Source organism: Canis lupus, chromosome 16 (assembly GCF_011100685.1).
Source record: "Canis lupus familiaris isolate Mischka breed German Shepherd chromosome 16, alternate assembly UU_Cfam_GSD_1.0, whole genome shotgun sequence".
Taxonomy (NCBI): Eukaryota; Metazoa; Chordata; class Mammalia; order Carnivora; family Canidae; genus Canis; species Canis lupus.
In genome coordinates, this window is record NC_049237.1 from 5,530,612 (window position 1) to 5,545,525 (window position 14,914).

Here is a 14,914-nt window from a genome sequence, read left to right on the forward strand (position 1 = left end):
TGCATCTCTGTTCATGAATAGGATTAGACTGTGATGTTCTGTTTCATAATGATTATCTCAGGTTTTGTATCACTGGCTTAAAGTATAAGAGTATTTATATTTTCCAAAGAGAAAGAGTACTGGGTTTGTTAAATTAACAGATTTACAAGGGCATTCAAGGACCCAGAAACAGGTGGAAAAGCTCACAATCTTGTAATACTCCAAACCTTCCTCATGCTGATGACTTCTTCCCTAGAAATCTCCTCAGGGCACTCTTCACCTCAGTGTTCCTCAGGCTGTAGATCAGTGGGTTTAGCATAGGATTGAAAAGGCTATAAAACAATGATAAAATCTTTCTTTGTTCTTGAGAATGGCTAGATTTAGGGGCCATGTACATAACAATAGCACTGCCAAAGAAGAGCCCCACCACACAGAGGTGGGAGGAGCAGGTGGAGAAGGCCTTTCTGCGACCCTCCCCAGACTGGATCCTCAAGATGGCCAACAGGATATGAATATAGGATACCAGCACCAAGCAGAGGGGTGCGACTAAAACAAACACAGAGCCGGCAAAGAGAACAATTTGGTTGAGTCTAGTGTCAGCACAGGCCAATTTAAATACCGACATGATTTGACAGAAAAAGTGGTTGATTTTTTGTGGTCCACAAAAGGGCAACTTAAGAATCAGAGTAATGTGGACCAGAGCCAAGAGAAAGCTGAACATCCAGCAAGTGGCAGACAAGATAATGCACACTCTCCAGCTCATGACGACAGTGTAATGTAGGGGATGGCAGATGGCCACATACCGATCATAGGACATGACCACCAAACTCATACACTCTGTGACAGCAAGTGCCAAATACAAAAATGTCTGAAGTATGCATGGAACAAAGGAGATGGTTTTCTTCTGCATTATAAGACTTGCCAGCATCTTAGGGACAATGCTTGAGGCATAGGACATGTCAACAATGGCCAGGTTTGAGAGGAAGAAGTACATGGGCGTGTGCAGTCTGGAGTCCAGCCAGATGAGCCCCAGGATGAGCCCGTTCCCCATCAAGGTAAGGCTATAGAATAGCAAGAAGAACCCAAAGAGGAATATTTCAAGTTTGGGATCAACCTGGAATCCCAGCAGGATGACTTCTGTGATCCATGTCTGATTGCTTCCCATGTTCTTTTGACAGATAGGTACAATGTTGTACTTAGCACAGGAATTTTGGAGCTGAGTGGTAGAAAAGGAAAAAGGAATATGTTCATACAGAGTGAGAATTTATATAGAGGCTAAAATTCAGTAATTCATGGATCCAATCCAGTCTAAAGTCTGTGATGTTGATCTGTACTTTTGGCTTTAGAGATATCTAATAAATTCAGTTATTGACCAATATTAACAATTAGTAGACTTCATATAAAAGTTGGAGTCTCTGGCTGCTTTTCAAAAATAAAAGAAATGTCATTTCTTGAAATTAATTTTAAGCAATAATCAGCTGAAGCTAATAAGGAGTTAGAGTCAGATTCTCTTTCATTTACCTCTGCTTCCACTAATTTCTATTTTCTCCCAGAAATATTATCAGCAATAAAAAACTGACACTAACAATTTTATCATTGTACTACACTATTGGTTGTATATTTAGTTAAGTAGAAAGATCTGTGCTCAGAGTTCCTAAGTCTTCCTATTTCAAACACATGGAGATGAGAAATTAAAATGTAAAATACCAACCCCAAATAGATAGCCAGAGTTTAAAATGAGATCATTTTTGCAACACCAGAAATGAATCGGAAATATATATGCTTCAAGTATGAAGGCAGAATGTTATACCTGGAACTCAGCTCTTACAGAATCAACTTTTGGGAAATGGGATATATTAATATGATTGCTTGAAACCAAGGGCTTGGATGTAAAAGGAGGTATAAAACAACTATTGGGCTGCTGAATAGGTGACTACAAAGAAGTCAATATACTTCCTGGCTCTCTCATTAGATTACCAGATCCTGAGATCTACTGTATTATATATTACATATTATATATTATATATGCAGGGCCCATGGAGCTGGGTAAAGAACAGCAAAAATTCAAAATCACAAGACAGAGAGAAAGAAATGGTGGAAAAAACAAACTAAAATAAAAACAATACTAAAAACAAAAAAATCTTTCACTCAGAATGTGTGTGTAAATACACAGTTTGGGAAAAATAAGTCCTGCTAAAGAGGAGAAACAAAGTAAACAACTGGAACCTTGAATTCATTCAAAATGTAATAAATGTATAGTCCAATTTTCCAAATACTCTAAAGATGGTTAGGATGCACCAATAAGTTAATCAAGGAGTAATACTTACTGAAATGCTTGATAAATGAAGAAAAATGAATAAGGTAGCCATAAAAGAGTGTATGAAAAAAAAAAGAGTATATGAAATGGATCAAGCACAGATATTTGAAATAAGGTGTAAAGATACATAATTTTATAACCAATAAGGAAGAAAATTTCCAGACCTCATATTAAAGAGAGAAATAGTGTACTGGAAGGTCACATTTAAGAACCCACTCAGATGTTCATACAGACAAAGGGTACTGTTTTGAAAGAGCAATCTTGAGACATGAATAATAGATTGAGTGGCTAAACTTAGACATGATAAAGTTTCCAGAGAAAAAAAATGGAGAGGGTAGTGAAGAAACAGTATTTGAGCAAAATATGTTTCAGCAAAAATGTTTCAGAATTCAAAATAGATCTAAGTCCTTAAATGGTAAAAAGATGCATTCCACTTAATGAGTGCAAAAACTAAAGATAAATGTACACTCAAGCAAAATGAAGTAGTTTTCATTACTGAAGAATATATGAATCTTCAGATAAATAATGTATTCTGGTAAGAGAATAGGATAAATAAAAATTCTCAATGAATGCTAACAATTATCTCTTCAACTGCTATTTTCCTCCATCCTCTATACTTTACTATGTCTAGACCTTGTAGGTCTTTTATTCAATATGTAGTGATCAACTTATGTCCCTTAATTACCCTTCCACATTTTTTCTTTTTTTCTCTTCACCATGAAATAGACTTTTTCATAACTATTTATTCTATGACTGAACATTTATCCCATCTGCCTGATTTAAAAAAAAAAATAGTGACTTTGTTTCTTCCTTCCCAAGAGTTTAACGATTCTTCCTATACACATCATTCTTGGTTCATTAGTATGCTCTTTTTGTTTCATACATACATACATAGGTATTGTGATTTTTTTTTTAAGTAGGCTCCATGCCTGGCATGGAGCAAACTCACAACTTTGAGATGAAGACCTGAGCTGGGTGCCTGGGTGGCTCAGTTGTTTAAGTATCTAACTTTGGCTCAGGTCATGATTTCTGGGTTCTAGAATCAAGCCCTAATGGACTTTGCACTCAGTGAGGAGTTTGCTTGTCTCTCTCTCTCTCCCTCTCCCCTGTCCCCTGCTTATGCTCTCTCTTTTAAATAAATAAAAAATAAAAAAAGACCTGAGCTGAGATCAAGAGTTGGGCACCTACCTGACTAAGCACCCAGGCTCCATGACTTTGTGATTTTTTAATAAAGGCAATAGTTTCATTAGTCTCTTCAATAACTTTTGTTAGACTATTTTATCATTTACTTTTCCCAGGATTAAAGGGAAATATTAAGAGATACCAAGTATAAAAACAATGAAATACGTTGGAACAACAATTCAAGTGCCAATGACTTCTCATCAACAAGAAAGAGTCTGAAGACACAAGCTACTACCTTAATGTGCCAAAGAGGTAAGCTGTTATTCTAAAACATTGTACCTTCAAGAACTCTCTTGAATGAACAAGAGCAAAGTAGGACATTACTGGACATACAGATAAGGGGAGTATTGACACCTACAGATCCTCACTACATGATTAAAGTATATTTCTTAATAAGAATAAAAGTGAATCAGTGGTTCTTTTTTAAGTAGACATGAAACCTACTTAAAATACACAAATAATACTGATATATCACTTGAAAAAATATGCTGGTAAATTTTATGGCCTATGGATTATAAAATAATTATTTTGGTATCTTAAAGGGTGAGGTGAAATCTAAAAATAGTAAGTAAACAAGGAAGGAATGTTTGATAAGTAATGAGTGCTAAATTTCTTGATGAGAATTGAAACCCCTAGTGACTTTGAATTCGTTAGAATAATTTCTTTAACTTGTATATTACCAATTAATGAAAATTATCAAAAACAGACATAAAATCTATAGTTTTCAAAAATTATAAGGCAAATAAAAGAAACTAAAAGCATTATCAACCCAGCAGCAGGCAGAAGGGAAAAAAGGAGAAATAAAGAAGCAAATAAGATTTGATAAACCGAAATAAGCTGGCATCAATAAATCTACATATATTATCACATCATGTGTAAATATAAGTCACTAAAAGAAGAGTTAATAATACTAGATAAAATCAGGAAATCAAGTCACAAAATCCTTACAAGAATCATACCCACACCACCCAAACATAAATCCAAACTCTCTGTCTGTCTCTGTCTCTCTCTGTCTCTCTGTCTCTCTCTCTCTCTCTCTCTCACACACACACACACACACACACACACACAAGTTAAAAAAGAAATAAGGAAAACACATGTTCTTGTCACATAGAAACTGGTAGTGGCCATAATAATATTGTTCCAAAGCATTTAGAGATAGGAGATACTATACAATACTAATGGGGAAAAAATCCATCAACAAGGTAAAATTCAGGATCTCTTTCCTAGAGAAAGACTTAGCAAACTTCAAATAGAAAGGAACTTTAATCTGAGAAAGAGTATTACAAAACCTATAGAAACATCATACTTAAATTAGTGAAATATCAAAAGCTTTGTCTCTGAATTAGGAGACAAGCCTGCTATACTCCACTAACACTGTATCTATTTAACATTAACTCCATAACTCGTCAGCAATAAAGCAAAAAGAAAAAGTAAAAGGCATAAAATGTAAAATGGAGAATATAAAATGTCATTATTTATAAAAACACAATTATGTATATAGAAATTTTTTTTTAAGTATAGAGAAACTATTGAAATCAATGAGTGATTTTTAAAATTCTGGGTTCAAAAATCTGCATAAAATGAAGGATATTTATATGTGTATTTGTGCATTTATAGAGTAGATGATTTATAAAGTTCTAAATCTCTCCAGGTTGATCTATACTTTTAATGAGATTCAAATCAGAATCCCAGCAGGTTTTTTTACGTGTGGATTACTAATCTTACTCTAAATATTATATGAAAATGCAAAAGGTCAAGGATAGCCATGGAAGTCTTGAGAAGGAAGAATGAGGTAGGAGTTACTCCATCGACTATCAACATTTATGAAGCTACCATTATTAAGTCAATGTGGTATTAGGGCAAAGATAAACAATCAGGCCAATTATTAGCCCAGAAATTCAGAAACACATCCATGCACTCATGCAAGCACACTCAAGTGCACTTATTCGATCTCCAGCAAAAGTGGCACTGGCATTGGCAATGAATAATGCGGGGTCAGTTAACTATCCATGTGGAGTAAAATTAAAACATGGCCCTCACCTCACATAATACACAAAATAAATTCCAGGTAGGCTTTAGATCTATATATGAAAGGTGAAAGCAACCCTGCCTGTATACAAATTAGAGGATCTTAAAAGTAGCAAATATTTCTTATGCAGACTCCAAACAAAGAAAAGATTGTCTCATTACAGAATTACACACATTGACCTAGATTCTATTACTTTTCTTTTTGCATTTTTTAAAATTAAGAATAACACATTTTCACTTTAGTTGCATTGTTTTAAAAAAAAACACTTCTCAAAAGTAACTTAAAAGGTAAAGGGTGCATTTAAATTTTGAAAATTTTATAGAGCAAATGTTTTCACTGACTATGGTACCAGATATAGAACAGAGGTGAATGGGTGACAGACACTGAGTGGGGCACTTGACGGGATGAGCACTGGGTGTTATTCTGTATGTTGGCAAATTGAACACCAATAAAAAATAAATTTATTATTAAAAAAATTTTTTTAAAAAGCAAAAAAAAAAAAAGAACAGAGGTGAGGTAGATAAGTTCTGTAGTAGTAGTTTTTATCATATTTCCACTAGCTATACTCTCCTCATAACTTTAATAAGTAAAAATAGTGATCACATAATTCCACTCTAGGATCAAAGGGTGTCTCTAGGATGAGGACTACAATTCCTGAAGAGTAAGCCTGGGACACCAAAAAAGAAAAAGCTAATCAGTCACCTCTATTAGCTTCAGTGATAAACAAAAAATAATAATGGAATTTTATCAAATAGCTACAGGATTTCTCCCTGCCACTGACTAAGATCTCCTTCCTGGGCAGCATATAAAAGGAGCCCCAGTGTTCTCACTTCCCTGGTTGGAAGATACTTCTAAGATGTAGTAGGAGCAGATAGTGCAGTAGGGGAAGAAATGCAGGTCAAGATAAATTGTGTAAGACTCTGGCTTCATATTTAATTTGTAAAAAGAGGCAAAAGAATTAGATGAATCCTAGGCCAATTTCAGTTTGATACCATGAGTGACAGACATCTGATTCCACTGCCTCTTCCCATATGTGTGACTAGGGAGGGGTTGTGACAGCATAAATATGGTATTACTGTTAAGAACCCCAGAAGAGTGGGAAAAAGAAATCTTCTTTTTAAACCTGAGATTTCTGCCAGCCTTCTGTCTTTCTCCTCTGTTATTCCTCAACCAGTTTATCTATAATGATTTGTACAAAGGGGGATGCTATTTCTGGTATATCCCTTAAATTCGGCTTGAATGTACAGGGAAACTCACAGAGATGGGCAAATGAGTCACCTACTCCCTGAAGTGGAGTTGGTGCATGGTGAGTCCCAGATATCCTTTCTACCTTGACCAAAAAGACGGTGCTCAGGGATGCTCGGGAGGTGTCCATATGTGAGGGCTTTATACTCTGATCACCTAAAACCAACCCATTACCCCCAGAGGCATACCTGTGGCATCCAGGGAACACATTACAAAATGTCTTCCCACCATTCTACGTCTCCCCTACAGAGTAGGGAGCAGTAGTAAAACCTCTGCAGAGTTCTCTAGCTTTGTTATCCGTGTGGTGAGGGTTCGGGGGTGCACCTGCTTATGCAGAAAAGTGAGAACTCAGGGAAAATGGAATGAGTGATCCTACTCAGGAGGATGTTGGCATGAAAATGTAGCAGATAGAAGTCATACTTTATGGCTTATGTCAATAGAACAAGCCTCAAGTATTTGGACTTCTTATGTACTTGATCTTCAAGTGGGCCTTCTTCCATGCCCCTTTTGGAATAGTTTAAAGGTTATGATGTAGGTGTGCCCCCCATGGGGCTTGTTAAGACAGTACCCCAAGGGACAATTTCCTCCTTAGGGAGTGAACAATCTCTATCTGCAGAAAAGTATTACTGTAAAGTAAATAATCAAAAATATCCATTGCCAATATTTATTTTTACATGGAAACTCAGAGATTCAACCCTATTCCCTCAGTGTCTCCCTGTCTTCCTTTGATTACAAGTCACCCTCTAAATACTTGTTCATTTTTTTCACATTTCTTTTCTGTCCTATGCTTAAAGAGGTAATTTTAATGACTCTGTTCTAAGCCTTTAGGTATTAGACTGAATTTAAATGGTGGATGGCTTTGCCTTCCTCCTCACATCTGGAGAAGAACACGTTACCCTGATGACTCAGATCCCTTTAAATTCATGAGTATTCATATCATTTTGGTCCTTGATGTTACCAGAACTCATCCTGTTTCCTTAGTTTCCTCTCTAAGATGATTTTTCCCTGTATTTTCTCTCTTTAAACCTCCCATGAGTCCTCCCACCCACAGTCCCAGCCACCGACTGAGAGTTACTGAGAACACAGAAGCTAGCAGATGATAATTCACAATTTTAACACTGACCAGGATCCTGGATCCACATTTATTCTCAACTCTTCTGCTGTTACTGTGGTTACTGGTGTTGACCCTCATGAAGGAGAGCCTACCACTCATGCTATGAATCCCATCCCTCCTGCCCACTCAAGAACTTCTCTCCAGCAACATGTCTCAAATGTCTCTGCTCCTGTTCCCCTGAACACATCCAATCAGCATGTGAAACTCTTTCTCAAAGATGTCAATTATCTTGACTATGCTAAACCCAATGAGCAGTTCTGTCCTTATCCCACTTGACCTGCCAGCACCATTTAACCCAGTCAATAGAATTCTCTCTTTGAAACACTCCATCCCATCAACTCTGATCATTTTCTGCTACCCCTGTGGTCCTTCTACTTTCCTGGCTGCTCCTTCTTGTCTCCTTGGGTTTCTCTTCATTTCCCGTTATCTGTGAACACTGGCATTTTTCAAGATTTATATTTTGTATCTATTTTCTATCCACTTTCTATGGGACCTCATCAGTCCCAAAGATTTCACTGCATTTTACATGCTGATAACACTTCAGTTAGTATGCCCTGCCAGGCCTCTTCCCAAATGCAGTGTTCCTGACTGAATGTTAGCCTTGTGCACATCAGTGTGAATCAACAGTGTTCACTGACCTCCTATCTCAAGAGAGTAAGTCCAACATTTTTAAAGCCACTTATAAGACGTTAATTATCAGCTTCCCTCTGTTTTCGAGTGTGCATGCTTTATGTAAAGACTGTTCTGTAGTATACATTTAGAAATGCACTTCTCTACCCCTATGCCCTCTGTTCTTTCTCTCTTCCTTCCTTCTAGCTGTCTTTGGTGATTACAATAACTTTATATATTTTTTTGTTCTGCTAATTAAACATTCAAAGCATTCATTGTATTCTCAGATGTTGATAAGATTTAGTCTTAATTCCACAATTTGGATGAGAGTGTAAGGATACTGGATCTAAGGTCTACCTAGACTCTAACCCCAACATCAACATTTATTTTTTATTTTTTAAATATTTATTTATTTATTTGAGAGAGAGAGTAAGCAAGTGGGGGGAAGGGCAGAAGGAGAGGGAGAGAATAGACTCCCCACTGAGCATGGAGCTCCACAGTGGGGATCCATGGGGGGCTTGACATGGGGTTCACCAACAGGCTCCACCCAGGGCTCTAGGCAGGGCTTCAGGTAGGGCTCAAACCCAGGACCCTGAGATCATGCCCTGAGCCAAAATCAAGAGCCAACAACTTAACCTACTGAGCCCGAATCTCAACATCAACATCTGTACACTAACTGCTATTTGTTTTCCATATGTTTTATGATGTTTTGTTCCTTTGTTCATTCCTTCATTACTGGCCCCTTTTTGTTAAATATTTTGTGGTGCACTATTTAATGCTCTTGGCATTTCTTTATATATATTTTCTTAGTGGCTGTGCCCCTTGGGATTATGATTAGCATTTTAATTTATAATAATATAATAATATGGTCCTGGTTAATATCAACTTAATTTCAATAGTTTACTAATTCTTTGCTTTTATATTGCTTCAACTTTATTCTCTCCTTCTAGAGGCTGCAGCTCTCCTTCTGCCTGCCACTCCCCCTGCTTGTGTTATCTGTTTCTCTGTCAAATAAATAAATAAATAAGTACATAAATGCATAAATTAATTAATTTTAAAAAGAAAAAAATTTTGTTCTCAAACTTGAAATAAACTGTCATTTTTTTCCCCATAGTGAAGAATTTTCCAGTAGCTGCTTAAACAGTATCTTTGGTGACTAACTTGTACTTATGCTTGGCTCTCTGCTAACTGATATTCATTTGATTCTCTAATTCACTGATTAGTTTGCTAGAGCTGCGGTAACAAACTACCACAGACTTTATTGTGTAAATAATAGAAGTTTATTCTCTCACAGTCCTGAGGGTTAGTAGTCTGAGATTTCGGTGTGGACCAGTTTGGTTCCTTCCAAGGTCCCTCTTCTTGACGTGTAATAGATGACTGTCTTCCCCTCTGTCTTCACATATTTATGTCTGTGTCCTAATCTCTTATAAGAACACCAACTATATTGGTTAGGGCTACTCTGAATACCTCACATGGATATAATTACCTCTATAAAACCCCATCTCCAAAAAGCCCCGCTTTGAGGTATCACAGGACCATGATTTCAACACATAAACTTTGAGTGAACATAATTCAGTCCAACCCAGCTAATTACTTGCTTGTCAGACAATGAAACCTTATCACTTAGTATGTATGATTAACAACCACAAGTCAACTTGCTTAACATTTGCTTCTCAGGTACATGACTTGATATTTCAGAATAATCACATCTTTTGGAATATGGTTGAGGATTGTATTGCCCCAGTTCTTACCTATCTACTAATACAGATTTCAGTTTAAAAATAAAACTGTTAACTATAGCAGTTTGCCATTTATGTGAATTATATATATATACCCTTCTAAACCCTCTTCAAACTGACATTATTTTCATGCTGTTTTAATCATTAATGATATTATTTTTCACAAAATGTTTATTTGATAATATTTAATGTTTAGTTGAGCAAAGTAAAGTTGCTATGATAATTAGAATTGAGTTTAGGCTTCAGATGAGTGTGTTTGGAAAGTACACAAATAGTAGAGGTTGTGCTCCTTGAGAAAAAGAGATATACAAAGTGTGCTCACATTTACAGAGGCTTTCTTCCAGAAGATATTTCCAAATGGTGGCCATAAAAATAGAGTCCAAGCAGAAGGCTGCAGTCTTGCTGAATGTAAGCAACAGAGATTACAGTTACAGAAAAATAAGAGAACTGAGAATTGAGTTGGCATAGGGATGTGGAAGAGGAAGGAACTGTATTAAGAGGAGTCGGGGGTTTTCTTAGGCATTTCTTAGTCCTAAGTAAGGTACATGGATGCTGAAGCCTAATGCAGACCAGTGGCTGAGTTGCCAAAAGATGAGAAGAGCTGAGAGTAGCAGAACAAAAACTTCAGAAGTTGCAAAATGTTCAGGGAATTTTGGAGTTGCAATCTAGCTGGGATGTAGATCTCTTCATAAAGACCTTGGTGTAGGCACAGAAATAATGCCTGAACAGTAAGGGTAAAACTGAAATAGATTAATTTTAACCAACTTAAAACAGAACCCCAAGAGAAACAAGGTGATCTTTAACAAATTTCACTGCTTATTCAGAGAAAAACAAAATATATCAATAATATTTATAGAAGTATGACATAATCTGCAGCTTCTAAAATGCATCATTTAACACATGAAAAAGCAGGGAAAATTTATCAATTATCAAGAGGTAAAATAGTCAATGGTAGGGGTCCCAGATATAATAGATATTAAGGTTACAAATAAAAGCTCAAATAATGATAATTTATGTTAAAGGAAAGGGAAACAAAAGTATAAATAATAAAAAATGTAATATTTCAGTACAGTACTGGAATCTCAAAAAGAATCAAATATTCATCCTGAAACAGCAATATATAATAATTTGAAAAAACACAGGATGAATTTAACAGATGATTGCCCCCAGGGGAGATAAGAACTAATAAACTCATACTAAGATTAACAGAATACTATGAAATAAAATTATAAAAAGCAAAATAATAGAAAAATTAAGTTGAGTCTGAAAGTTATAAAAGAGTGTGGTAGAAAACAATTCTAACATATACTCAAAAGAAAAGAAAAGCATAATGGGGAAAATGCAAATTTTGAAGAAATTATTTCTAAGTATTTCCCAATCATGATGAAAGTATGCTCCCATGAATGCAGAAATCTCAGCAAATCACAGGCAGGATAAATTGATATAAAATATACTTGTAAATACTATAGTAACATTTCTGAAAGCCAAAGATAGATATTTTTAATACTTAGAGAAAAAAAATTACATCCATTATGATCAGAGAGCATTCCTGCAGCTAGAAAAAGGTATTTCTTAGGATTTCTTTTTTTTTTTTTTTTTAAAGATTTTATTTATTTATTCATGATAGTCACAGAGAGAGAGAGAGAGGCAGAGACACAGGCAGAGGGAGAAGCAGGCTCCATGCACCGGGAGCCCGACGTGGGATTCGATCCCGGGTCTCCAGGATCGCGCCCTGGGCCAAAGGCAGGCGCCAAACCGCTGCGCCACCCAGGGATCCCTATTTCTTAGGATTTCTTGCAGTGTAGACCTACTTGCAATAAAGACTCAAATTCATTTGTTTTCTTGTTGGTTTTATTTTTGTTTTTGTCTGGGAATATGTTTATTTCATCTGAGTTTTGGAAGAGCACTCTTCCACATGTAAAATTTTTGATTGGCAGCTATTTTTCAACACTTTAAAGATATTCTCTCAGTGTCCTCTGATTTCTGTAGATTCAACTGAGACGTTAGCTTCTCAATTAACTGCTTATTATAGTATTCCCAATGGCAATGGGGGAAGGGTCCAGTTTCAAGAACATGTCTTTATTCTAATTTCTTGCCTTACATAAGCAAAGGCTATATCTCTCATGGGCCAATTGCAGTCATTGCCACCTGGAATCCTGGGGATTGAAAGTGACCCGAAAGCCACGTGCTGGTTTACAATCTCACCACACAATTGGTGGTTGTGCCTCATCTTGGTCCTATGAGAATTTTATTTATGCTCTTAAAGCCCAACTGTACATTTAAAAATTATGGTTTTTAAAATATTTTATCCAGTATTTTTAGGTGCTTTATCAAAATATGATATTCAAGATAGTTACTCTGGTATATTGTTTGTGGTTTCTATCCTAGAAATCCTAAAACTAATTTATATAGAAAGGAAGCAAAATAATTACTATTTCTCTTTGCACAAAAGTTAGTGTAAACGGAGAGACACTATCATTACCCAAGGTCACTTTCAGCACCTACCTATAAAACCTTGTTTCTCAACTAAACATTATTCCTTTTTATACTTCCCACTCCAGTTTCCCACTTAAGTGTTGTTTGATGGTACCCTCATCGTTTCCTATTTCCGATGTCATTTCTTTATCTATTTGCAAATTATTTGATGTGTATCTCCATTTCTGTTTCCTATTTTCCAATTTTACCATAATTTTTCTCTACATGATCAGATTATTTATAAACCTGCATTTAACTATTTCATAGATTTTTCATTTTTAAAATTGTGCTGTTCAAAAAACTTTGTATTTCTTCATTATATGCACAATACAGTTTCCTCAGTTGCATTTGAAAATTCAGATAAGCAAATAAAAGAAAAATCCTTTCTTTATTATCAATGTGAATTTTTTCTCAAATATTGGATATTATGCATATGGCATTAGTAATCTTCCTTTCTTCATGTAATCTGAAATATAAATATATTACAAGTCAACAAATATACAATAAAACAATCCTAATTTTTAAGAAGATATTCTTTAGTATGCATGTTTTATTTAAATATATTTTATCTATATTCTAATATTGAAAATCTTAGATATTTCCAATCACAGTTAGGAGGTTATTCTATATGATAAGAATAAATCTGAAAGCACATGAGTATTTCTCTAAATTCCCCATTCGTATCTCTGGCTGGAGACCAACACGCAGCACAATTGCATAAAACATCACAACAGGGTAAGAAGGAGAACTGAGTGCTGGAGAAATCACATGGCTAGATGTACAAGCCTGAGGCAGCTCTCCTGACTCCTAGCTGCCTCCATATCTTCTGGAAGGGATTCAAATGATTCCACACGTCCCCAGATGGTAGTGATGGATTCAAATGCTAGAAAAGTAGGGCTATCACTTTCACAGGGAATCACCATGGTGCAGATGAAATAGCCTTGTCTCTGATGGCTATAGGATGGTTCTGACCAGACTAGAGTTCAAAATGAAACCCACAGCCAAATCCAAACCCATAACAAGGGCTAAGGTGTGGATGACCCACCATAGAAATATAATGGTTGCTGACTAAATATAATAAGAGAACATACTTTCCACTGCCTTAAACTCCAGGATCAAAGGCTAGACAGGACCTGGGATAGTTTGAGAGAGGCTAAATCTCACAGATAATGGCCAGCCTTCACCAAGGATCTAACAAATCTCAAGGAGAGACAAATACATAGGCCAGGATGAAATAGCATGAGAAAGAGGCTCTTCCAAGCAGGCAAGACTAATTATCTATATTTAATAGAAAACTTGAAAGTTCATGTCATCCCAATGCACATATATAATTTCACCTTCCCCACTCCCCAAGTCTTTCACTGTTATTAAGAATATTAAGCCAATCACAAAAGAATCAATAAATTCTTTATTTTTGGATCAGCTATTTAGAAGAAAAAAACAGACTTGTGATCCTATAATATTTATGATTATTATTATCATCAGAATAATGCCAGTCTCCCTTATTAGACTGTAATCTCATATAGGTAGAAATTGCATATATTTGGCTCATTACTGGATTACCAAAATCTAGCACAGTGTGAGGCACGTTGTAGGTCATAAGTAAGTGATAATTATGTAGGCAGCCTCTAAGGAGGTTAAGCTAAAGCATAACCAAATGCAGAGCATTCATAAGCCAACTTTCCCCAACAGAAGTTATTGAATAATGAAATAATAACATTCATGGAATATTTATTATAGCCCAAATTGTAGACAACTCAACTCACCAGAAATATAATGGATAAACTGTGATATGTTTATGCAACATAATGCATATGAAAGAGTTAATGAAACAGAGCCACATGCAACAACCTGAGTGATTCTCACACAGTGAAAGAAGGCAAATAAAAATAATGCCCTCTTTGTGTGTGATACATGTGAATGTAGATGCATCTACATCTACATATATAAATTATATGCACCGCTACATATAGATATACATAAAATATTGCGATTCTGAATTGTATTTATATATGTACTTTTAATTAATTAAAAAAAATTTTTTTTTGAGAGAGAGCATGGGTGTGTGCACACCACAGGCACTCAAGGTGGGGGCAGGGCAGAGGGTGAGGGAGAGAGAGAATCCCAAGCAAGATCCATGTACAGTGCAGAGCCCAATGTGGGGCTCCATCCCACGACCCTGAGATCATGACCTGAGCCAAAAATGAAGATTCAGACACTGA

At 35.9% G+C, this 14,914-nt stretch overlaps 1 protein-coding gene across 1 annotated transcript; it reads right to left on the reverse strand.

The window, feature by feature from the left end:
* Window positions 1–211: 211 nt before the first annotated feature.
* On the reverse strand, window positions 212–1,144 carry OR2A12 (olfactory receptor family 2 subfamily A member 12). Its single transcript, NM_001388968.1, is given in 1 exon segment — window positions 212–1,144. A coding segment is annotated over 1 exon segment (933 nt).
* Between the last annotated feature and the right edge of the window lie 13,770 nt (window positions 1,145–14,914).